Source organism: Astatotilapia calliptera, chromosome 4 (assembly GCF_900246225.1).
Source record: "Astatotilapia calliptera chromosome 4, fAstCal1.2, whole genome shotgun sequence".
Classification (NCBI taxonomy): Eukaryota; Metazoa; Chordata; class Actinopteri; order Cichliformes; family Cichlidae; genus Astatotilapia; species Astatotilapia calliptera.
In genome coordinates this window covers 32,364,514-32,391,407 of record NC_039305.1, presented here as the reverse complement: position 1 = coordinate 32,391,407, position 26,894 = coordinate 32,364,514, and the positions used below count along the sequence as shown (strand labels likewise).

Genomic DNA, 26,894 nt, shown 5'->3' with positions numbered 1-26,894 from the left:
GTTATACTCAGACTTGAAGAGATAGATACACAGCGGTGTCCTTTATCAAGGCTTTATTTATGTTTTTTTCTCATTAAAAGCAGTACAGAAAAAGAAAAACGCTGGCTTTTTGTCTGTGACATACAAAATATGTACAAACAGTAATAAAAAGGAAGGACATGGAACTAATGACAGAATAAAGCAGCACATTGAACAGTATGACTCCACTCTGTCTGATACTGACAGTGCAGAAAAACAGAACATAACACCGGGGCTGTAAGAGACAGAACAGGTCAACTACTAACTGGAAGTTTGATGGTTCAACATATATGCATATCCTTGTGCAAGATACGAACGCCTAGTGCATTCATCTGAGTATAAATGTGTATGAGTGTTGGATAGAAAGCCCTTCATGATTGTATGAATGAATGTGAATGGGTGAATATGTCAAGTAAGAAGTGCTTTGACTGCTCAAGAAGAGTAAAAAAAAGCAGTATATAAGAAGTGTATATGAGTGATTCACTGATCCATGTCACTAGGATTTACAGTAATGACATCAGAATGTCACTCGGACTGGAGAAACGAACAAATCGAACTACCAGAAGGCAACATTGCAGACAATGAGAACAGTACCTGGGAATCCCACACAAATGGGAATCATGAAGAGGCCGGTAGGAATGCTGCAACTACCAAATACCTGCAGAGTAAGGCACGTCCTGAGGAGTTAGCTGAATGGGAAGACCAAGATCAACATCTACACCCTGCCGATTGTCAGGTACACTGCTGGGATAATAAGCAGGCTAAAGGAGGTGATGCCTCTGACATCAAGGCAAGGAGGTTCCTACCATGCATGGAGAGTTTCACCCCAAGTCTGCACCCTGAAACTGTACGGTAAGTGGAAGGAGGCCAAGGACTAGTGAGTGCCAGAACCACTATCCACGATGAGACAGCAAAGATTCATGAGTACTACAACTGATGTATGAAACCTGAGAAAGGGATAGGCCCTGCATGGCAGGGGAAGAAGTGGCTGATATCAAGAAATCCTACCAGTGGCTGGACCAAGCTGGACTGAAGGACAGCACAGAGGCACTAATCATGGCTTTAAGCACATGGTCTTTAAAGGCTGCATCTACAATACCAGGCAAGACCCCAGATGGAGGCGGTGCAACACTTTCTCTCTGTCGCCATCTCTCACATATAAATGGTCTGACTGTCATGTAGCGCTTTTCTACTCTCCCAGCACACTCAAAGTGCTTTAAATACCATCATCATTTCTCACGTACACTATATTGCCAAAAGTCAAATTCAACAGGCAGCAGCTGTAACCTGAAAATGCTTAAAAAGGTTTTCACTTTTTTTCTCCTCTGACTAGAAACAGGATGTCTGACCAGGTCCTTTGGTTCAGAAGACCCTGCATCGTTACACAATAAACACTTTCCCCCACAACACTGCTGTTTTTGGATTTTCAGTTTTATTTGCATAGATAAGAGAAGATTGAAAAGAAGAGCTGAGTGGTTTAGAGACATTATACCAATGTGTTCAAAAACAGACTAGAGACTCCGGTCCCGGATATGAATGTTTTTTGTGTGTGTCAGACTCAGGACTGTCTGGTCAGCCTCCAGGTGATGAAGCTTCCTATAGACATGCCAGCGAGGAAGATTATGATAAGGCCGTAGCTGTGAGAGCTCATTGACGACACCCTCTGGATGGATGCAGCTGCTAACTCTGAGAAGCTGTTGATCTGTGGACATACACATACATAGTCACTGCTTCCATTTGTGCAACATCAGTCACTAACGGTTTACTGTTCAAGATCTATGTGTAACTTATAAACATACAAAAGTAAAATGCATAAATACAACTCAAAATAAAATACTGTATATATGACCACAAAAAATGAGACTGAAAAATTTCCTTTAGATCAGACATGTCAAGGTGCCCAGGCCGAATATATCTGTATCCAACCTTTGACTGAAATTCATATGTGAATTATTAATGTATGAACTATACAGAGAGAGCATGCCACAGCCACACCACTCATACAAGTCCCAGAATGCAGTGCAGCAGCCGCTATGCAGATGGGGATTGTGACATCATCAATGCTATGCATTATGGGAATGTTTTTTGTCCAACTTAATAATGGAATACAGGAAGAGGCTGCGTTTGGGCTTTAAACTGTGAACATTAGTAACTGATAACAATGGTGACATAACCATACTTATGGCTGAGTATAACTGGTTTTATGGACCTGACTCAGACTTGTGTTTTTCAGTTTGGAAGCAGCAACAAGGAGCTGGTGAAGCAGCTGGAAAAGGGAAAAACAACATGTCAGACAAGATCTTTGTGATCTTTGATCTTTTTCTGAAATATTATTTATCAGTTCTCAGTGTCATACAAAACACTCAATTACTTTGTGTCTCAGTGTGACCGATATGTCCACAAAGTTTTCAAGGTGCCATTGAGAGTCTTTAAAGGTACCTATTAATAAATAAATGTAAATAATTTACACAATCTGTAATGCGACTATCACTGAAACCAACCAGCTGATCTTCACCACAGCAGTTGTGATTACTGAAGCGTCCGACGTGTGCTCTCATTGGCTGGGGAACAATACGAGAACAGCAGCCCCACCCAGGCTGGAGATCAGTAGAGAGAGCAATACTGGAGGAGCATAGGGGAGAAGGATGCAACCCATAACTCCAGGATCCAGTACCCAACAGACTGAAATCTTTGCCCATTCTTCTTTGCAAAACAGCTCCAGCTCAGTCAGATTAGATGGACAGCGTTTGTGAACAGCAGTTTTCAGATCTTGCCACAGAGTCTTGATTGGATTTAGATCTGGACTTTGACTGGGCCATTCTAACACATGGATATGTTTGTTTTAAACCATCCCATTGTTGCCCTGGCTTTATGTTTAGGGTCGTCGTCCTGCTGGAAGCTGAACCTCCGCCTCAGTCTCAAGTCTTTTGCAGACTCCAAGAGGTTTTCTTCCAAGCTTGCTCTGTATTTGGCTCCATCCATCTTCCATCAACTCTGACCAGCTTCCCTGTCCCTGCTGAAGAGAAGCCCCCCCCAGATGATGCTGCCACCACCATATCTGACAGTGGGGATGGTTTAGAGTGATGTGCAGCATTTTGCATTTTGGCCAAAAAGTTCCATGTTGGTCTCATCTGACCAGAGCAGCTTCTTCCACATGTTTGCTGTGTCCCCCACATGGCTTGTGGCAAACTGCAAACGGGACTTCTTCTGGTTTCCTGTTAACAATGGCTTTCTTCTTGCCAGTCTTCCATAAAGGCCAACTTTGTGCAGTGCATGACTAATAGTTGTCCTATGGACAGATTCCCCACCTGAGCTGTAGATCTCTGCAGCTCGTCCAGAGTCACCATGGGCCTCTTGGCTGCATTTCTGATCAGCGCTCTCCTTGTTCTGCCTGTGAGTTTAGGTGGACGGCCTTGTCTTGGTAGGTTTACAGTTGTGCCATACTCCTTCCATTTCTGAATGATGGCTTGAACAGTGCTCCGTGGATGTTCAAGGCTTGGGAAATCTTTTTGTAGCCTAAGCCTGCTTTAAATTTCTCAATAACTTTATCCCTGACCTGTCTGGTGTGGTCTTTGGACTTCATGGTGTTGTTGCTCCCAATATTCTCTTAGACAACCTCTGAGGCCGTCACAGAGCAGCTGTATTTGTACTGACATTAGATTACACACAGGTGCACTCTGTTTAGTCATTAGCACTCATCAGGCAACGTCTATGTGCAACTGACTGCACTCAGACCAAAGGGGCTGAATAATTACGCACACCCCACTTTGCAGTTATTTGTAAAAAATGTTTGGAATCATGTCTGATTTTCGTTCCACTTCTCACGTGTGCACCACTTTGTGTTGGTCTTTCATGTGGAATTCCAATAAAAGTGATTCATGTTTGTGGCTGTAATGTGACAAAATGTGGGAAAGTTCAAGGGGGCCGAATACTTTTGCAAGCCACTGTAAATACACACAAACATAAGCTGGCAACTCCAAATTTTCATGCTGGCATCAACGGGGTCTCTCAATGCAACAACCCACTGTATAGAAACAAATAAGAAACAAAAACGAATATGCAGTACTTTATCTACACCTGTGTATAATCTCAAACATGGGGTCTCAGGGAAAAAGACAGTGAAGATCTATTGGTGTATAACGTACCCAACCTCCGTGTTCCAGAATCCAGCCCAGCAGATTGTTTTTGAAAAAGTTCACTGCCCAGGTAAGGACCTCTCTGACCGACTGAGGGAGGTGAGCCTCGACCATCTGATGGATGAACACACAGGTGAAGTTATGGTACTGCAGCCGTCTCCCAAAAGAAGGTAAGAAACATGGGTGAGAGTGGTGTGTCACACTGGATACGTGGGACTATAGACACACTGTTCATTTGGAACATTTTATAGCTCTTTTTCTGAAATTATCAGTTCTCAGTATCATACAACACACTCTTTCACTGATTTTGTGTCTCACTGAGACCTATATCTCCACAAATTTGGGATATTTTGCAGGCAATAGTTATGGTACTTATGTCCACTAAGCAATTTAAGCTAAATCATTCACAGGTGCATGAGGTCAACTTTAATTCTGAGAAATTCACGTCGGCAGTAATGACACCCGGTTACGCCAATCAGAGGTCACTAAAATCAATATTGAATCGATGTGCAACTTTGCCAAAACAATGTGGGACTCTGTAGTTTTCTCTGGTCCCCTCCCCAATCAGACCAGGAGTGACATGTTTAGCCGCATGTTCTCCTTAAATTGCTGGCTGTCTGAGTGGTGTCCCAGAAACGATGTGGGCTTCATAGATAATTGGCAAACCTTCTGGAGGAAACCTGGTCTTGTTAGGAGAGACGGCATCCATCCCACTTTGGATGGAGCAGCTCTCATTTCTAGAAATATGGACAAATTTATTAAACCCCCCAAAATATGACTATCCAGAGTTGGGACCAGGAAGCAGAGTTGCAGTCTTACACGCCTCTCTGCAGCTTCTCTCCTCCTGCTACCCCCCCAAAAACCCATCTCCATAGAGACTGTGTCAGCTCCCAAACAGACAAAAAACACAAGAAGTTTAAATATTTATTGACTATTTATTGGGAATTTTAAAATCAGTTGGTAGCCTTATTTCAGATCCTGCACAGCTGCTCCTCGTCAAGGAATGTGGTGGTTGTCTGTCAGGAGAGAAGAATGGTGATTGAGATTGTGATTAAGGTTTACCAGTAAGGAAAACTAATGCAAGTGTGTGTGAAATCTAGGAATAAAAGTGGTGCAAATAAGTGTAAGATAATGATTACTCACCTTTCTTGCCTGTGTCCTCTTCAAGGTGTTTGGGCAAATGTTTCCCCGGGGGTCCAGACACCATTTAAAGGTTCCGGGAGAGACCATTGGTAAAGAGAGTGTGGTGAATCTTGTTGTGCTTGGGTTTCTGGGTTTTTATAATATTGGGTTTGGTGTAACATTAAAGTGTGAAATATTTATTAACTCATTCACTGCCAGCCATTTTCAAATCAGGTAACTCCCCACTGCCAGGGTTTTTGAGCATTTTTACTCATTTTTGAAGAGCCACAGAAAACTGTGTGTTATGATCATATAAACGCTGAACCTACCAAAATGAAGAACAGACTCTCTTCTGTCATCCAAAAAAAAAGCTTGTTTCTACCATTTTCCATTCTTTAGTAATCAGCTGTAGAAGTGAGGTGGGTTCCACCAAAAATGCCTGTTTTGACCAAAAAAAGGGAGAAAACGAGCTTTTTGTGAAAAATACATTTCAAGCAGAAAAGTGCCTTTGACACTAATATTTCTTGCTTTGTGACGAGGTTGTATTCTAGCCCCTCCCATTGAAAAACGTAATTGACGTCTATAGACGTCAATGGCAGCGAATGAGTTAATATGTAAATGTGAAAATGTATTTATGTATTTATTTATTCTTATTAATATATTGTATACTGTGGTGGAAGGTTGGGATTTAAGAATTTACCTGAGAGTGGAATAATGGTTAAGTCTGTGACAGCTGAACATATGTAAGGCTGCCAGTTGTCATTAGAGGATGGATTTTTGTGCTGTGAAGAAGCTCGACAAATTAATTGTTGTAAGGAGAGCTGTATAGGAAATAAATGCTTTTTTTGTTCCACTACGCTTGCCTTGGTCCATCTCACTGTGTTTCCAGCCGCTAAGGGCCGCCCTGTTACAGTTAGAAATATCCTGTCTCAGAGTGACGCTGAAAAACTAGTTCATGCATTTATTACTTCCAGGCTGGACGACTGTAATTCATTATTATCAGGAAGTCCAAAAACTCCCTGAAAAGCCTTCAGCTGATCCAAAATGCTGCAGCAAGAGTCCTGACAGGGACTAGAAAGAGAGAGCAGATTTCTCCTGTTTTGGCTTCCTGTTAAATCCAGAATTCAAAATCCTGCTCCTCACATACAAGGTCTTAAATAATCAGGCCCCATCTTATCTTAATGACCTTGTAGTACCATATCACCCTATTAGAGCACTTCGCTCTCGCTCTGCAGGCCTACTTGTTGTTCCTAGAGTATTTAAAAGTAGAATGGGAGGCAGAGCCTTCAGTTTTCAGGCCCCTCTTCTGTGGAACCAGCTTCCAGTTTGGATTCAGGAGACAGACACTATCTCTACTTTCAAGATTAGGCTTCAAACTTTCCTTTTTGCTAAAGCATATAGTTAGGGCTGGACCAGGTGACCCTGAATCCTCCCTTAGTTATGCTGCAATAGACGTAGGCTGCCGGGGGATTCCCATGATGCATTGAGTTTTTCCTTTCCAGTCACCTTTCTCACTCACTATGTGTTAACAGACCTCTCTGCATTGAATCATATCTGTTATTAATCTCTGTCTCTCTTCCACAGCATGTCTTTATCCTGTCTTCCTTCTCTCACCCCAACCAATCACAGCAGATGGCCCCGCCCCTCCCTGAGCCTGGTTCTGTCGGAGGTTTCTTCCTGTTAAAAGGGAGTTTTTCCTTCCCACTGTCGCCAAAGTGCTGCTCATAGGGGGTCATATGATTGTTGGGTTTTTCTCTGTATCTATGAAGCGCCTTGAGGCAACTTTTGTTGTGATTTGGCGCTATATAAATAAAACTGAACTGAATAGAAATGAGTTTCTTGTCGTGTTGGAAGTTTTAAATATCTCTCTGGGTTCTCTTTGCTTGCCCTCCTCTCTCCTCCTTTGTGACTATGCAATTTAATTATAGTTACCGCCAATTTAAGAGCAGGTACGCTAACATAAACATTACTATACAGATATTAACATAAACAAAGAATCAATGTGACGCACTAACTGTAAAGCTTACGTCTCACCTCCAGGGGGCAGTGCTTTGGATATTCTGCATTTAACTTTATTTTCTGCAAAATGCTTTCACATTTTTTTAAATCTCAGTTTCCATTTTCTTCTGTCCTCCTGTTTTGCTGTTCGTGATGAGGATCTGATGTCCTCGTGCTGGCGTTGTTCCCACATCATCATAATAAATGTTGTTCCAGGTTCAACATTGCAAGTGACCAGTCACATTGTTGTGACGTCATACTTCTGCAAGCCAAGCGATTCATTCATTTATGAAATTTGAATTTTGCCAGGACAACATGTATAATGCTTACCGTTTGTTTTTTAAGACTTTTTTTCCGAAGTCGCAAAAGTATGACGTCACAACAATGTGACTGGTCACTTGCAATGTTGAACCTGGAACAACATTTATTAAGATGATGTGGGAACAACACCAGCACAAGGACATCAGATCGTGCCTTCTTCTTGGTGCAGTCTTGGCAGACAATATAAGCGCTACTCCCCCAATAGCTTCCTGTAGTGTACTGCAGTTACAAAAATACATTTACGTGGTATTAGTCTAGTGTTGACAATAAAATTCACATTTTTGTAGTCGACATCATCGATTATGATCATTGCAGACCTACTGTAGACTACTATACTGTTTTGCTCCTCTGGCACACAAACTGAAATCAGCTGACTGTAGAACTCATAAGCAGAATTGATAGGCAAGCTGAATAACAACTCAAAGGACCTGAACTACCAGGAACTGCTTCTGTAGAAAACTGGTTCTCAGTTCCCATCCCTACTAATGATGCTAAAATAACAATGAAATCACTAAAACAATAACGACTGCTTTAGATTCTCAGACGTCCTGGAAACTGAAACCAACTCACCTTGACAGCAAGCCTGCCGGCTACATAGATGAGCACAGCGATTCTCTCCCAGGTGATGCCGTCCTCAAACACTTTGTCTGCCACTCGTCTGAAGTTCTCTGACTTGGAGCCAGAGCCAGAAGCCACACCATCTATCACACTGCAACAGAACAGCCACAATGTAAGCAACCTGTTTTTGAAAACACGTAGAGCCCTTAAAATTGCATTCTGACTGACAGACGTTTCTAGTTTATGACAGAGACATGAAACACTTGTCTGCACACCACAACTTCCATCAGCAGGGCGTCTACTTATCTCTACTTAATCAAACTGTACGCTGTAAATGCTTATTGAGCCAACATTAATCTGCTGCATTCATCCAATAATCTACAGTATTTTTGTACTAAAGCAGTCTCCTAACATGAGATCTGAGGATGAAAAGCTCACTCTTGAAACTCTTGGTCATGCTGCACTCTGTCACCGACGATACGTATCATTTTGCTCAGCTGCTTGACCAGCTTCTCCTCCTGCTCAGTCTTCCCCTCCACAGCCAGTGGAGTGAGAGGCGGGACATCCTCTGAGGGCACATCCTTCAGCTCTTCCTCTATGACTCTGTTAGAGAACACACAATTAGGTACCCGTGACCCTAACTCTGAGCTTAACATGGCTTCTTAGACTAATATTAGCTAAACAGTGTTCCCACTCAGAATCATTAAGGTTTTTGACACTTTATATTACACATTTACTGTGGAAAGAAACGGTTAAAGTGCATTTTGTAAGGACAACGCTGGCAAGCACAACAAAACAAAAACACATGACATCCCTTTCCTATTGGTGGAAAAATGTACCATGTTAACCAATAAAAAAATAATATGGCAACTTGTGACATTTGATTGTTTAGGAAGAGGAGAAAGTTTATAAGTGATGGTGGCGAGGGAGAGTAAGCGAGCGATATCCATAGCAAGTTTTGAGACGAGAGAGATTTGTGGCGTTTAGTGTGTTTAGAGTGTAGTTAGTGGGTTGTGCTGTCTTGTGTAGTTAGTGTGTACTGTAGTTATTGTTTTGTGTGTCAAAACGATGAGGGCACTGCTGAATGTCACAGCTGCTGCCAAAAAGTCACCAAAGGCAGACGTTGATGTAAACGCTGTCTGCAGGTGGAACACAGGTTAGGGCTGCTCAATTAATCGAATTTGAATCACGATTACGATCTGGGCTTTCAACGATCATTAAAAATGACTGAGCCGATTATTAGCCCCTCCCTCGTGCTTTACTCTCGCGCTGCTCCGTGTGGCAAATCAAGCGCACCTCTCTGCATTTCGAACATGCATCACAACAATGAAGAGGACCCGAGGGAAGCTCGGAAAGCTAAGCAGAAGTTATTTGGAGAGGAGAGTGACTGCTGTTGGTTGAAAAGCGGTAAAAAACTTCAGTGGTGTGGAAACATTATGGGTTCAGTCAGACGTGGATCAAGTAGACACAGTGTGTAAACTTTGCTACAATGTAGCTGCACCACAGAGCAACACTGCAAAGCTCACTAAACATAGATGTTTACATTTTTCATTGATTTTTATATTGCAAACATTTGCACTGTTATCAGTATTTGCACTATTTTATATTGTTTTTTGACAATCTTTAGAGTCATTATTCAACACGTTGTTATTGTTAAATAAATATCGTCAAATAATCGAGATCTCAATGTCAGTGAAAATAATCGTGGTTATCATTTTTGCCATAATCGAGCAGGGGGAGTGTTTTTCAGGCCTGCTGGTTTTAGGCCTGTGATATGGAAACTAGGAACACTCCTCTGACCCATGCCTCCCCCAGTCCACTAAATATCAAATCCCCCCACCACGATGTCCATAATCTGCCTTACTAGAAATACTGAGATCAATTTCAGTAAAGGTTACATTTGTATCCTCTAAGCAGAATGCCAAAGACTGCGTGGTCAAATGTTTGTTCACGTTAGACGTATTTCCCCTCTTTGTTGTCTTCAGTGTTAGCGTCATTACTAAAAAAACATTATTACACATCTTACAGAGAACTTAATGAATGCAGTAAGTTACACCCATGAGAAAGAAATTCATTATACTACTTGTTACATTGTTTTCATGTTACTCTGAAGCACACCGTCTCATAATTAAAGATTAACAATATAAACGTGCAGGCCCGTAGGTTTATATCAGCAGCACAAATCACTCTCCTAATGAGGACACATGTGATCTTTCTCTTAGTATTTAGGTATGAACACAAAGCAACAACACAAATCAGCTGATGTGATTAGCTGTGGGATAAAGGCATGTGGTAACCTGTGATGCTGTGAACTGTTTGGATGTACTTGGGAAAAGAGATTATTTTATTGGACAAAATACAGTGATTGCATCGCTAACTGCACAGCTACTGTACGGCATCTCATCTCCATCAGAAATGAGCGCTACCACCGTGTCATCAGCATATTTGACTTCGTATCAAGTACTTTTTTAGTACCTGGTTCCCGGGTGAGCAGGTACTAAAGTCATCAGTCAATGAGTCTCATTCACCAAAATCAAAACCGCCATTTTTGAAACCTGGAAACGAGAGAAACGGCTGAAAAACAACACCGTGATCCCCGAGTCTGATGAACGCCACAGACCAAGCAGCAGATATATTCTTGCCTTGAAATCCACCTTTGTTGTAGCGCCTGTGTCGCATCAGCCATAATGCTCGGGTCTTATTTTCTACAGTTGACAGGCTAACAAACCCTCCTGTGTCAGTGGCAGCTGAACTTCATTCAACCATGGCCTGCAATGACTTTGCCAAATTCTTCACTGAAAAAATCCAAAAAATTAGACAAGCAATTGGTACATCAACAGCAGATCCAGGATATGTACTGTGTCCACCAAAAAACTGTTTAAACACCATGAAACAGTTTCAACCTATTAACAGCAAAGACCTGGAGGACATCTTAGGTCAACTGAACTCCTCCTCCTGCTGTTTAGATGTCCTGCCAACAAGTTTTTTCAAAAAGGTCTCAAAGACTTTAGAGTCAGACCTGTTACAGATCGTCAACTTTTCTTTATTATCAGGTGTGTTTCCAGAATCACTAAAAACTGCTGTAATCAAACCTATACTGAAAAAGGACAATCTTGACAAGACACAAATGAACAACTACAGGCCGATCTCAAATCTCCCATTTTTAAGTAAGATCATTGAAAAAGCAGTTTCCCAACAGCTCAGTTACTTCTTAAAACAGAATAATTGCTACGATGCCTTCCAGTCAGGTTTTAGACAGAACCACAGCACTGAAACCGCTCTGACCAAAGTGTTCAATGACATATGTCTGAATACAGACAGTGGAAAAATGTCAGTCCTAGTTTTACTGGATCTCAGTGCAGCATTTGATACAGTTGACCACAACATATTACTCAAACGACTGGAGAACTGGACAGGTCTTTCAGGAACTGTACTAAACTGGTTCAAAACATACGTAGAAAACAGGAAATACTTTGTATCAATAGGTAACTTCACATCTGAGCAGACAAGTATCACATGTGGAGTTCCCCAAGGTTCCATCTTGGGACCCCTTCTGTTTAACATCTACATGCTCCCACTGGCACAGATTATAAACAACAACAAAATAAACTATCACAGCTATGCAGATGACACACAAATATATATCACAATGTCACCAGGAGACCGAGGCCCTGTACAGGCTCTTGGTAAATGCATTGAGGAAATCAATGACTGGTTGTGCCACAATTTTCTCCAGCTAGACAAAAACAAAACTGAAGTAATAGTCTTTGGCGCCAAAGAAAAACGATTACAGGTCACCAGAGAACTTCAATCTATACATCTAAAAACCACAAACCACGCGAGAAATTTGGGTGTAGTGATGGATGCAGACCTAAACTTAGAAAAACACATTAAGACAATAACAAAGTCAGCTTACTATCACCTCAAGAATATTTCAAGGATAAAAGATCTGATGTCTCAACAGGACCTGGAAAAACTAGTCCATGCATTCATCTTTAGTAGGCTTGATTACTGTAACAGCATCTTTACAGGTCTACCTAAAAAATCAGTCGGACAACTACAGCTCATTCAGAACTCTGCTGCTCGAGTCCTCACTAAGACCAAAAAAGTGGACCACATCAGTCCAGCTCTGAGGTCTTTACACTGGCTGCCTGTCCGTCAGAGGATAGACTTTAAAGTTCTGATGCTGGTCTATAAAGCTCTGAATGGTTTAGGACCAAAATACATCAGTGACCTCCTGACCCAGTATGAACCATCCAGATCCCTCAGGTCATCTGGATCCGGTCTTTTATCAGTTCCCAGAGTCAGAACCAGACACGGAGAAGCTGCATTCAGCTTTTATGCTCCTTATATCTGGAACAAACTCCCAGAAAGCCTCAGATCAGCTGAAACACTCAGTTTATTTAAATCCAGGTTGAAGACTCACCTGTTCTCAGCTGCATTTGAATAAAGCACCAAATCCACACTTTAAGCTTAAATTTCAAAACTTACATTTAACTACTGATTTTATCTACTGTTCTGATTTTATCTGTTTTGATTTTATATACTGTTTTGTTTGTTTGTTTGTTTGTTAATTAGTTAGTTAGTTTATTTGCTTGTTTTAATCAATTTTAAATCATGCTTTTTATTTGTTCTTGTTTCTAATGTCTCTGTAAAGCACTTTGAATCACCTTGTTGTTGAATTGTGCTATACAAATAAACTTGCCTTGCCTTGCCTTGCCTTGAATGTTATTTACGTATTGCTATGACGACAGCCACGCACATTACAGTGCTCTTCTGTAATGGAAAACCAGTTGAGTAGATCAGCGGGCCCCAACATTTTTTGCTCCACAGACGGTTTAATGTCAGACAATATTTTCACGGATCGGCCCTTAAGGCGTGGCAGATGAATACAACAAAATAAAATGATCCGAGACAAAAACTGTGGTACTTTGTAAATATAATAATAAACTAATTCACTGTGTAATTGTGTACATTTTTTAGCAGCTTCCTCCTGAAGTGCGCCAACAACACAGAGTAACGTCCTCCTCACTGCCCCTTAATGCTCTCTGGTCGCTATGGTAATGCGTACATATTTCTTTCAAAATAAGACACACAACTACAACACGGGAAAGACCCAGGGGAACCGAGTTAACGATAAAACCCCTGAAAACCATAAATTTCACACCCGAGCCTCAACTCTCGCGGCCCGGCACCAAACGACTCATGGAGTAGTACCGGTCCGTGCCCCGGGGGTTGGGGACCGCTGGAGTAGCTACTAAAAGGGGATATTGATCGAGGAGCAGGTAGCAAGAGGAGTCTGAAGGCAGTTTGATGGTAAGGATGTCTGGGATTATGATGTTCAATGCTGAGCTGTAGTCCACAAACAGCATCCTGACGTAGCTCTTCCTGTTCTACAGATGGCTCAGTGCTCTGTGAAGGTTGCTAGTGATGGCATTCGCCGCGGATCTGTCCCACTAGTAGGACACATGTTGGTGAAATTTGAAGAGTACAGATTTCACACATGCCTTATTAAAGTCCCCAGCAGCAATATGGATGCCCTCACAAGGTAGCTAGAAAAGGGCCTACACTGAATGGACATGGGCTCTTCTTGTGAGTAGTGACCTTTTATAATTGAAGGTTTACTTTAAGGTTTTGCATAATCAGTGTTCATTACTAATGCTGTACTGCCCTCTACAGGATTAACATCAATTAATTTTTACTTAAATATTCAGCTGGGATAAGTGATGGTGGAAAGAATGTTACTGTAGTTACAGGAACGACAAAGCAGGTAAATATTAGAAAATAACTTACTTAATTTTGTATATGCTATTAGACAGATTTACTAAGTGAGGAAAATTACTGTGAAGTCACAATCACGGGGTGATCTACTGACAGCGCGCTAATTTATATACAAAGATGCAGCCAGTTGTCAGTAAGAACCAACATTCTGAGAGCGCACCGATTATATATAAACCAATATAGGTGTGAAAGTGTTTCATGAAACAGCGAGGCGATTCAGATTAAAGCCAGGAGGATGAATGAAAATCATGCGTTTGATATAAGAAACAGCCCTGGAGCAAGGATTTTTAGGATTAGGACTCAGATGCAGGAAAACAGCATAGGATCAATGTTCCCAAATGTATCTAATGCAGGAAAATGTCCAAACACCGGGGAGGTTGCAGTTGGCATGTCAGCCTCATCAACATAAATTCGTTGTGTAGTCAAACCCTGGTGTTAGTTCACACAAAGAGTGTTTTTAAAGCTATTTCAAAGGATGTTCTAAACAATAAATAACTGATTCCAGGATAGTATCTATGTCAGGATGGAATATGAAGTGCTGCACAATTACTACAAATGATCCCAAAAGTTTGATTCTGTTCATCTGGACGTAGCGAATGAAGAATGGCCCGGGAAACCTGCAGACTGAAGAAGTCACCTGGATGAGCGACGAAACATTTGTCCCACTGAAAACGTCCAGATGAACAGAATCAACCTTTTGAGATTTACGTACCTGGATGATTGAGCGTGCATCAACACATACTAAAAATTAGATTACATATGTTAAGAGATTTGACATCTATACTTAGCCTGTAGAAAAAGGCCAATAATTCTATGACACAGTTCTTTTTATGACTGGTGCAGTTTACGGTGAAACGATAATTGCAGTTCCTGTAAGATGAAAATGAAACTTAATTCAGATAAGGACTTGAACAGGGTTGGGTTCAAACGTATTATTAAGTGTTATAATTAATACAATATCTTCACATGAGCTACCACAGGAATAAGTATGTTTAAAAATGTCTAATGACTGAATAATTCTATCAAGAGTTTTAATGATGAAAGACATAATCTTACTGCTTTCCTTAGTAACTAAGAAAAGCAGTGTAACCCAAAAGTCGTAATCATTTTTTACTGTGCTCCAACAACTTAAGGAACCAAAAAACATTTATTGTAAAACATCACTGAGCACTTTGTGGCAGGTGGTTAAAGAGCAAAGCGACTGGGAAAGAGCAACGATGAAAACATAGAACGGAACTCACTCTTTGATGAGGGCTTCCCCGATTCTCTCATCTGTGGAAGAGTAAAAACAGAACAGGTCCGTGTTCTCCGTAGTTACACTGCAGGCGCAGTAAAAAGCAACAATGACACAAGAAGTCATCTGCCGGTAAGGCGAGCTTACCTGACATGCCGTTCACCGCGCACGCCATGGTTTGAAGAGAAGTTTAATGAATGCGAAACTTCCTGAACAAACTCTGCCGCTTCTTCCTCTGAAGTTACATGAACCTTTGTCTGATTAATTAAACTAAGCAAAACACAACAACAACAAAAACAATTTACCACCAGCACGCGTCAGCTGGAGTTTCGTCGAAGTTAGAAAAGCCGACAACTGTAACAAACCCACAGCCCAATCCCGATCAGTCAACGTCATCAGTCGCCGCCCGAGTACGCTCAGAATCCCCGGATGTGTCGTTATTTTTGTGCCACTATTCTGAGCGCACGTAAAAAAAAAAGTTTGCAGGTGCAAGTGTTGCATTTTCAGGAGAATTTTATTTTGAGCGAAGAAAAGCTCGAAAGAAAAGCTCGAAAGAAAAGCATTCCTGCGTGCAAAACTGTATTTCAGTGTTTGCTATTATCCACACACGCACACAGCAGCCCCTCTCCTCAGTTTTTGCACTTGCGCTTCCTCGCGATGTGTCGCTCGCGCTCTCAACATTTCTGCCCGTGCGCGCTCAACTCTTTCTGTACACCGTTATATTTGTGCCACAAAACCAGCCTGTCGTGTTTTCAATAAAACATCCGTAGTAGTTAGCAAGCTTCTTTATTTTAACGTGGCTCACATCCATGTACGTAAACATAACCTGCCGCTGCTTCTACGACACAGTATATATCACAATTTGGTTAGACAGCCCCCTAGTGGTGAAGCTGAACTACCCACATAACTCCTATCAACACATCCCCTTTTCTTTAGATGTTATCTGCTGAACAACACTATGGAAACATACCTAACATTGCATAGCTTGAATAACATCACAAACACTTGTGACAGTGTAAACTACGGAACACACAATAATGCAGAAAGTTCCTTTTTGATATATGCATATATATCTAGCTATATATGTATACACCAACATATACATATATATATATGCTTAAAGGTTTAGTCTATCAGGTGGCTTGATAGAGCGTGCTGATCTTCTGACAATGGGTGACAGGTCTCTTTGCTCCACACTGTCCTTCACGGGTGTTGTTGGTTCAGGTGGTGTGTTGTTGTCATCACACTGTTCTTCCGATGGTCCCATTGTCTTTTGAGTGTACAGTAAACTCCTCCGATTTCTCCTTAATATCAGTCCATCTTCAGTTTTCACATTGTACGATCTTGGGTTTACCTCCTCCAGTACAGTTGCTCTCTTTGCCCAGATGTTTGCATCTTCCACTCTGACTGCTTCATTGGGTGCGAGTGGTTTTAGACTTTTTGAGGACTTGTCAAAGTTGACCTTTTGTCTCTTCTGCAACTGTTTCATTTTGTCTCTCACTTGTTTATGTTTCCTGGTTGTTGTGTAAGGAAGAGTGGTCCGTAGTTTTCTTCCCATTAATATTTCTGCTGGTGACTTGCCATGCTCCAGTGGTGATGCTCTGTAGCTCAGTAGTGCCAAATAAGGATCTGCCTTACCATCTTGTGCTTTCTTTAGTAACTGTTTCACAATGTGCACACCTTTCTCTGCTTTCCCATTGGACTGTGGATGCAGGGGGCTTGAGGTCACATGTATAAAGTCATATTCCTGAGCAAATAGTTGGAATTCTCTACAACTATAGCAAGGTCCATTGTCACTATGAACAATCTGTGGTATCCCATGTCTAGCAAATATTGATTTCATGTGCGTTATGACACAAGTAGCTGACATGTTGGACAATAATGCCATCTCTGGATAGTTTGACAAGTAATCAATAACCAGCAGGTAGTTTTTTCCTCCTAGGTGGAAAATGTCTGTTCCGACTTTCTGCCATGGTTCCTCCGGTATGTCTGTTATGGTCAGAGGCTCTTTTGGTTGTTTTGCCTGGTGTTTGATACACGTATCACAAGTGGAAACCATTTGCTCAATGTCTGCATTTATACCTGGCCGATAGACTGCTGTTCTGGCTCTCCGTTTGCATTTCTCTATGCCTAGATGTCCCTCATGCAGTCTTTTCAGGATGTCTCCTCTCAGTGAGTGTGGAATTACTACTCTGTTTTGTCTTAGCAGAACTCCATTCACAACACTTAGTTCTGCTCTTATGTTGTAGTATGTTTTGCATTCACCTCTTGGCCATTTCCCATTCAACAGTGTTATAACTCTTTGCAGACTAGAGTCCTTTTGTGTTTCAGCCTTGATCTGATGTGATTTTCTGTCTGACACAGGAAGTGACTCTGCTACCAGGTTTACATGTATATTTACATCCATCTCTGTGGAGCTTTGCTCTTTGTTTGGGGTTGTGGCCCTAGAGAGTGCATCTGCTAACACAATGTGTTTACCTGGTGTGTAGATCAAGTTGAAATCATAGCGCTGTAGTTTCATCATCAATCTTTGAATGCGTGGAGACATTTCACTTAAGTTTTTCTTGATTATGGCTATCAATGGCTTGTGGTCAGTCTCTGCCACAAATGTTGGCAAACCATAGACAACTTTTCAAATCCAAAAACAAGCCCCAATGTCTCTTTTTCTATTTGGGCGTAGCGAGATTCTGTCTCTGTCATTGCTCTTGAGGCATATGCCACTGGCCTCCAGTGGTCTCCATAAGCCTGCAACAACACTGCGCCGATCCCGGCCTTCGATGCATCTGTTGACACTTTTGTTTTTCTTTTTTGGATCAAAATACGCCAAAACTGGCTCTGTTGTAAGTGTCTTTTTCAGTTGTTGCCACTCGTTTTCCAGTTCTTTATTCCATCTGAACTCGCAGCTATTGTGTAGAAGCTGTCTCAGGTGCACTGTTTTGGCCGCCAGGCTTGGGATGAATTTTCCAATAAAGTTAACCATTCCCAGGATTCTCAACACACCTTTTTTATCTTCAGGACGTGGCATTTCCAGTATAGCTCGTAGCTTTTCCTTGTCCGGTTCGATGCCTTCGGCTGTCAGCTTGTCACCGAGAAAGGTAATGTCACCCACGCCAAACTGACATTTTACTCTGTTCAGTTTAAGTCCATAACGTTTCACCCTTTCCAAAACCTTTACTAGTCTCTCATTGTGCTGCTGTAGTGTGGATCCCCACAAAATGATGTCGTCCATATAAACTCTGACTCCCTCGATTCCTTCGATCATATGCTCCATGGTCCTGTGGAATATCTCAGGAGCTGAAGAAATTCCAAAAGGCATTCTCAAGAAGCAGTAACGCCCAAATGGCGTGTTGAACGTGCAGTATTTTGTACTGTCCTCATGAAGCTTGAGTTGCCAAAATCCTTGGGACGCATCTAGTTTGCTAAAACATTTTGCACCAGCCATTTCACTTGTTATTTCTTCTCTTGTAGGTATCTGGTAATGCTCTCTTTGTATGTTAGCATTTAAGTCTTTCGGATCCATGCAGACTCTAAGAGCGCCGGTTGGTTTTTTAATGCACACCATGGAGTTAACCCATTCAGTAGGTTCTTCAACTTTTCTTATGACTTCCAGTGCCTCCATCCGCTCTAGTTCCTCTTTAAGCTTGTCTTTAAGAGCAGCTGGAACACGTCGAGGTGCATGAACCACAGGCTGAGCTCCTTCTTTCAGCTTTATCTTGTAGGTGAAGGGTAAGACTCCAAACCCCTTGAATATGTCTGGGTACAGATCCACGATTTCTTTCACACTTTTGGGCTCAGAGCTGTTTATACTGTATACCCGTCTGACTAGGCCGAGTCTCTCACATGCTTTATCTCCCAACAGAGATTCATGTCCCTCTGGCACAATGATAAACATCAGACTGTGATATTTTCCTTTTACTTGTACCCGGAGCCTGCATTTACCTTTGGTTTTGATTGGTTCTCCATTATATGCTTGGAGTAAACTGTTATTTTGGAATATGTGTGGTTTCGTTTTCATCGCTTTCACATCCAGCTCATTCACCAGATTAGCCTTGGCTCCTGTGTCCAGTTTGAAAGTTACCAGGTTCACTGGTAACATCTCTGTCCATTTGTCCTGCTTCACTGTACTGACTGCAGGTTGGTCCATGGGTGTATCTTGCTGCATTACCATTCCCACAAAAAACGTGTCACTGAGAGCAGTTTCTTCTACTGTGTGTACTCTTTCTTTTTGTTTATTCTTTGAAAAACATTGCTTGGCAAAATGGTTTTGTCCATTGCATTTTTTGCATATTTTACCATAAGCTGGGCATTGTTTCCTTCCATGTTTTGTGCCACATCTTTTGCACAAGAAAGTGTCTTTTGATTCTTTCTGTTCTTTTTTGTACGTGCGCCCTGCCTGCCGTGTATTAACTGCAGCTACAGCTGTGCTTTCCGTGTCTGTTTCCCTCGGCGACCTGCTGAAGGTTTTTGCATGTTGTATGGCGAGCTCGCTGGCATGACATACTTTCACAGCACTTGCTAAAGTCAGATCCGCCTCTCTCAGAAGCCTCTCTCTTATCTTTATATCTTTTATTCCAAATACGATCTGATCTCTTATCATAGATTCTTGCAGCTGTCCAAAATTGCATGTTCTTGCCTTTAACTTGAGGTCAGTCAGAAACGTATCAAAACTCTCTGAAGGTTGTTGTATACGTGACCGAAAGACGTACCTCTCAAATGTTTCATTCTTTTTGGGCGAACAGTGTTCATCAAACTTTCTCACTACTTCGTCAAACTTTTCTTTGTCTTCTGCAGTTGCGAACACAAACGTGTTATATACTTCCACCGCTTGTGGACCTGCTACGGTAAGAAGCAGTGCAATCTTCCGTGTATCAGGCTTACTATCTAGGCCGACAGCTTGCAGGTATAGCATAAACCGCTGTTTAAAAGTTCGCCACTCACAGTCCACATTTCCGTTCCAGTTGACGGCATCTGGTGGCTTAACACTGTCCATGATGACCTGCTTTACTACCCCACTCCTGGTACCATGTCGTGTTTTCAATAAAACATCCGTAGTAGTTAGCAAGCTTCTTTATTTTAACGTGGCTCACATCCATGTACGTAAACATAACCTGCCGCTGCTTCTACGACACAGTATATATCACAATTTGGTTAGACAGCCCCCTAGTGGTGAAGCTGAACTACCCACATAACTCCTATCAACACACAGCCAATCACAGACTTGGATGCAAAAATATCTGATTGGTTGTTTTGGTCTCCAATCAGCTCGAAATGACGAAAACAGGGACATAAATCTGGTGCTATAAAATGCACTCTAGCCCCTTTCTCTAACTCTTCAGGCTTGATCGGAGGCCAGTAGGTGGTTGCCATGGTAATGAGAGTGTTGCCTTCAAAAGTGTCATCTTTATACAAGGAGCTGTCTGTCTCTGGACATGTCCCTGAAAAGGATAAACAGAAAAGAATGGATGGATGGATTTATTATCCCTCTCAAATATGAATCAAACAAAAGGTGAGTAAGAATGATTATATATATGTTTTTCTTGTGGTGGTTACCTGTGCAGATGTATACCCAGGGTGAACTCAGGTCACCTCACACAATCCAACCTGAGGAAAAAAAAGTTCAATCAAAGATGAATTAATTAAATGCGAATTCAAAAAAGTGCCCCCCTGACAGCCAAACCCATCTGTTCTCTGATTGGATTGTTACATTTGTGATTGACATGACATTGACCAATCAGATGAAAGGAAGAAAAATAGGGTCAAAATTCGTACTTGTAACTTGCAGGGGTTTTTTTTTTTTGGCTAAGTCCACACACAAATCTTTTTTACGCACACAAATTCTTTTTGCACATACCAAACTGATTTACAAGTACAAAATATTTATGACCACATTTTGAGCCCATACTTTAGCCCACTTACAATGAAAACTTAAATAAATCTTGTTCTTGTCCTGTGCAGTATGTTAACACAAGGAAAAATAAGGAAAAATAACTTGAACTTCAATTTTGAAAACACAACTTTCTTTTTTCTTTTTTTTAATAAAGCTCTGACTTGTATGATGAGTCTGTGGTCTGGGAGAGAGTCTGTAACTCTGTCTGCAACATACAGTAAATAATGACCAATGTTGGGCAATTAATTATATAGTTACTTCTTCAAAAAAGTAACTGAGTTATGCAAACAAAGTTTTTTGCAGCTGTTTACCTAAAAATGCAGCCAAGGTGTTTTTAAACAAACATTTCAAACTATTTACAGAACAATCAGCTGTTCTGCATCAAATCTGATGCCACACAAATTATTTGTGCCGCTCCAAAAAATAATTTGTGTCCACTATGAGATGAAGGAGAACAACAGCCTGATACCTGCAGGCCTGACAGCAGCAGATGTATCACTGCTGCAACACCTGTAACACTCAGCAGGCGCCTCATTGTTCTGACACACAACAAAACTATTGACTACACTACACACTAACTACACACTAACTACACACTAACTACACACTAACTACACAAGATTTGTGCTAAACATCTCAAATCTCTCACATCTCAAACACGCCGTCACTCCTAAAACTTCCCCCTCCCTAAACATCTAAATGCCATGTTTTGATTGGTCCACATGGTACATTTTTCCACCAATAGGAAAGGTTGTTTTTGTTTTTGCTCACAGGCTTTCGAGCGTTTTCCTTATAAAACGCCGTTTTTCCCGTTTCTTCCTGCAGTAACTATAAACAGCGACAGTATTCAGGAAGAAAACCAAACATTGCAGATATTTTATCATAACTCTGGTTTTACGTGGTCGATCAACACAATTTAAAAACTGGTATAAAGTCCACACTTTTTCCATCAATTGTTCCGTCTGTCCTGCTCACATCTCCAATGGTTGTACACGTTGTCATTAACGTGGCTTCACTCCACATCAGCCGCTTTGCTAAAACACCGGTGTCGGCACATAAGGACGCTGTTATAGCCTGTCAACGACGTTGATTAGCTGTGTATATATACGAATGTGAATCGCATTATTGGCTGGACTGTGGGATAAGGTGGCATCGTTCTGATCCAGGGGTGGGCAATCTCAGTCCATGAGGGCCGGTGTCCCTGCAGGTTTTAGACGTGTCCCCGAACCAACACAGCTGATTTAAATGGCTAAATTAGCTCCTCAACATGTCCTGAAGTTCTCCAGAGGCCTGGTAACGAACTAATCATGTGATTCAGGTGTGTTGACCCAAGGTGAGATCTAAACCCTGCAGGACACCGGCCCTCGTGGACTGAGATTGCCCACCCCTGTTCTAATCCCATACAGGAGCAGCCAGTCACTGACTCACACTGCAAAACAGAGTTGTTAAAGTTTTAATTTTAATTTCAATTCAGGTAGATTTTGTTTGTCCACAATGCAGATTTTCTGTGCGCAGAGACGTGCCAGCAGTGCACAATTGTGCACGCACACAGCTTTGAGGGAACATTGGCCCTCATGCTGGTAATCATGAAATGCTTTGAGAGACTAGTCCTCCAGCACATCAATGACTACCTGCCCCCAGAATTTGACCCCTACCAGTTTGCATATTGCGCAAACAGATCCACAGAAGATGTCATGGTGATAGCCCTCCACGCTGTGCTGAGTCACCTAGAGCAGCGGTAGAGCTGCATCCGAATCTTTGTGGACTACAGCTCAGCTTTCAATACAATCATCCCGGACATCCTCATCACAAAGCTGGTCACTCTTGGCCTTGCTCCTCTCACATGTGCCTGGATAAAGGACTTTCTCACAAACCGGCCCCAGACTGTGAGACTCCGCCCTCATCTCTCTTCCACTCGCACACTGAGCACCAGCTCCCCACAGGGCTGTGTGCTGAGCCGCACTCATCCCAAAGAGAGACGAGGCAGCCTACAGAGAGGAAGTCCTGAAGCTGGCAGCACGGTGTTCAGAAAACAACCTGGCACTGAACACTAAGAAAACCAAAGAAGTTTTTGTCGACTTCAGGAGGCACAGCACTGACTTAGACTCCTTTACATCAACGGGGAGCGTGTGGAGAGGGTCCACACCATCCGGTTCCTTGGTGTCCTCATCTCTGCTGACATCTCCTGGACAGACAACATCTTAGCATATGTCAAGAAGGCCCAACAGTGGCTGCACTTCCTGAAGGTCCTGAGGAAGTACAAGCTGGACTCCAACCTGCTGCTGACCTTCTACCGCTCGTCTATTGAGAGCCTGCTTACATACTGCATCACAGGTACGACAGCTGCACTAAGACGGACAGAGTGAGGCTTCAGAGTGTAGTCAAGGCAGCACCGAAGATCAACGGCTGCCCTCTCCCCTCCCTGATGGACATTTATTCCTCCCGTTGCCTCAGCAGAGCAGCAAACATCATCAAAGATAGCTCCCACCCTGGTTTCAACATGTTCAATCTGCTTCCCTCAGGGAAGGTGCATCAGCACAAAGATCCACAGACTCAAGAACAGTTTCCTCCCAAAGACCATAACCACCCTGAAGTCACACATGCACCAATAACACAGTCCCATGTATTTATTTACATATTTACTTTTTTTAATTAATTTATTTTTTTACACTGGATTGTATATATTGTATTGTATAGTGTAGAATCCCTCTTTGACAGTTGTCAGAGAACACTACAAAACAGTGTTTGGAAAATTCTGCATGCAGTTTTTTTCATGCTATGTTGTTGAGATAAAAATATCTAACTTGTACAGTATCAGTGAAATGAAAGAGCAGCTGACTAATATAAATGCTGATGCTGATAGTTGTTTTAATAAGACACAGGCTGAATATCAGATCTCAGTGCAACAAGGACTGAGTGACAATCAGATCAGTCAGATAGTGTAAGTTGTTTTTCACCATTGGTATAGCTCAGGGGTCGGCAACCTGCGGCTCTTTAGTCCTTATAGTGCGGCTCCGCGTGGTTTGGGAAAATAAATTTGAAGTATTTAGCTGAAGTTTAATTTATTTATGTTGGTTCTTTTTTTAACTTGTAATTCTAAATTGGAAGATTATTGTGATATTGAAATATATAAATTAAATTATATTCTATTATATTTTCATCACTCATAATAAGCGTCACACTCGCGGAAGCCGGTGTACGAAACGCCTGCATTTATCGAGACTTTCAGCCCCAGGTAGGCCAATTATGGATCTTCGGATCCACATTATGTCAGCAGCTGTTCTCCTCCATGAACTATGGTAACAACAAACAGCGCTCACGACTCACACATGACAGCTTACAGTTCTGCGTAAAGATGAAAGTGACTTCGTACAGCCCTGATCTGCAGACGCTGTGCGCAGAGGTTCAGGAGCAGAAGTCCCGTTGCAAACATACCACGGCAGTCCCGACGATGTTTCCATGAACACGCTTTTCAGCTTCTCTTTATTGACCACTTTTCACACACGGCTGCTGTACGCATGCAGCCGGCTGTAGCTTTGCAGCTCACAGCCCGACACACACCAACACAACAGCATAGATCGCACAGACATTAAGGACGCTCAGGTGCGTCGCCTCCCCTGCAGCGGCGCTGCAGACCACGCCCCGCCACACACATTAACCAGGTAAAATACATATTTACTAATAGATAAACTGCTGGAAATTGGACTTCCTTCCACCACCTGCCGCTGGATCAGAGACTTCCTCTCAGACCGTGTACAGAGAGTTAGAGTGGGGCCTCATCTTTCCTCAGCCCTCAGCCTCAACACCGGCTCTCCACAAGGCTGTGTACTGAGTCCCCTACTGTACACTCTGTACACACATGACTGTGTTAGTTCCCACCCAGACAACACAGTCATCAAGTTTGCAGATGATACCACTGTGGTGGGGCTCATCTCAGGGGGAGATGAGACTGCATACAGAGCTGAAGTTCAGAGGCTGTCAGATTGGTGTGCAGACAACAACCTGGACCTCAATACCACCAAAACAAAAGAACTGGTAGTTGACTTCAGAAGGAGGAAGTCCGAGCTGCAGCCTGTCAGCATCAACGGGGAGTGCGTGGAAAGGGTCTCCAGTTTCAAGTTTCTGGGTGTGCACATAGACACAGACCTCCAATGGAGCTCTAACACCTCTGCGGTCTTAAAGAAGGCCCAACAGCGTCTCCACTTTCTGAGAATCCTCAGAAAAATGGACCTGAAGAAGGAGCTGCTGACCGTCTTCTACCGCTGCTCCATTGAAAGTGTGCTGACATATTGCATCGGTGTGTGGTTCTCCAGCTGCACCACAGCACACAGAAAGGCACTCCAGAGGGTCATCAACATGGCCCAAAAAATCATTGGACATCCTCTTCCCTCCCTGAAGGACCTGTACAGCACTCGCTGTCTCAAGAGGGCACGCAGCATCCTACGGGACTGCACACACCCAGGACACCGGGTGTTTAAGCTGCTGCCGTCTGGCAGGAGGTTCAGGCTGCTGAGGTCCCGAACAAATAGACTCAAGGACAGCTTTTACAACAGGGCAATAGCCCTGATCAATGTAAATAGCTGACCTGACTGGATACCTCCCTGGACTTTTTAGGGGGAGGTAACAATGTTTAAAACGATAACAATAATATTTATATTTATAACAAGGTGCAATAATAATTAATGTGCAATAATAACAGTGTGCAATACACATACACTTATTCTTCTTTTTTATACTAAGTTAATATACTGTGTTGTGTTGTTTGTTACGTTGTGATGTGTCATATCGTGTCGTGTTGTGTTATATGTAGTGCCGACGTAGGACAGTTTTTCCAATTTCATTGTACTACTGTACTATGTATGACTGTGCAATGACAATAAAGAGTTATCTTATCTTATCTTATCTTATCTTATCTTATTTAGGCAGAATTTTGCAAATATCTATTTTACTTTTTTTCTTTCAGCAGCATAGTGCTTTTTTCCAATAATTTTTTTAAAAGTCAGGTCAAGGCTCCAAACTCCCAAAGGCGATATAAGGAGGGCGGCTCACAGCAGTTTTTGTTTGCTGGATCCTTTTAGTTCAGCATCTTTCCTTTTGTTATATTTCTTTAAGAGTTCAAAATGTGTTCATTACATAAATAAAATGTAATTTTCTCTGTAGCACTTCATGGATTTCATAAGCAACACACCTTAGTTGTTCACACAAAGCATAAAGGTAAAAAACAATATACACAGTGTTATCATCATATGTCAGAAAGTATTTGCGGCTCCCAGTGTTTTCTTTTGCATGGAAACCAGGTCCAAATGGCTCTTTGGGTGCTAAAGGTTGCTGACCCCTGGTATAGCACAAAGCAACCTGTAACAGGACTGAATACAGTCTGCGCCTATTCTTCAAAAATTATACATTCAATTAATCAAAAAAGGGCTTTATTCTCATAGCTTCTTCCTCTTCTGTTATATTTAAATGCCTTCTTTCCTTAGGACTCTGTATTTGCCACTAGATGGCAGCACTCCTCCACAGCAACAAAGCGAGTGAACGTTTTTAGTCTTACACAATATTTGAGCCCTGTGGCCAAGAGAACAGATGCTGCTAAATGTTTCTTGGAATCACTGCGTATTACACACAGGACATTGAATTACAAATAAATACTCCATGCTCACAAAACTATGTGACTTGAAAAGAGTAGTCTCAAAGTGGTTTTGTCAAAATTCTACAATTGTACTGGGTCACTTTCTGTCCTGGGGAGCTCTGTTGGTGTACTCTTGTGTAGTGTGCAGTGGAAGACACACAGTATGATCAGTCTGAGCAAACAAGTTTGATGTCCCAGCCAGTATTCCCT

General features: G+C 42.1%; 2 protein-coding genes across 4 annotated transcripts; both read right to left on the bottom strand.

The window, feature by feature from the left end:
• Positions 1-1,431: 1,431 nt before the first annotated feature.
• Positions 1,432-15,636, bottom strand: LOC113021503 (apoptosis regulator BAX-like). 3 transcript variants are annotated; one of them, XM_026166270.1, is made up of 7 exons: positions 15,534-15,632; positions 15,316-15,438; positions 15,176-15,206; positions 8,592-8,756; positions 8,166-8,304; positions 4,164-4,268; positions 1,432-1,720 (listed from the first exon to the last, which is right to left on the bottom strand). In XM_026166270.1, the coding sequence occupies exons 2-7, from the start codon at positions 15,341-15,343 to the stop codon at positions 1,577-1,579; spliced, it is 612 nt and encodes a 203-aa protein (XP_026022055.1). In that variant the 5' UTR covers positions 15,344-15,438; positions 15,534-15,632; the 3' UTR covers positions 1,432-1,576. The 3 variants fall into 3 exon arrangements, with proteins under 3 accessions (XP_026022055.1, XP_026022054.1, XP_026022056.1); XM_026166269.1 differs by having other exon boundaries at positions 15,538-15,632; XM_026166271.1 differs by lacking the exons at positions 1,432-1,720; positions 4,164-4,268 and adding exons at positions 7,370-7,450; positions 7,749-7,814 and having other exon boundaries at positions 15,316-15,636.
• Positions 15,637-17,800: 2,164 nt separating this feature from the next.
• On the bottom strand, positions 17,801-20,365 carry LOC113019956 (uncharacterized protein K02A2.6-like). Its single transcript, XM_026163619.1, has one exon. It carries the CDS (start codon positions 20,156-20,158, stop codon positions 17,801-17,803), a length of 2,358 nt encoding a protein of 785 aa, XP_026019404.1. The 5' UTR covers positions 20,159-20,365.
• Positions 20,366-26,894: the final 6,529 nt, after the last annotated feature.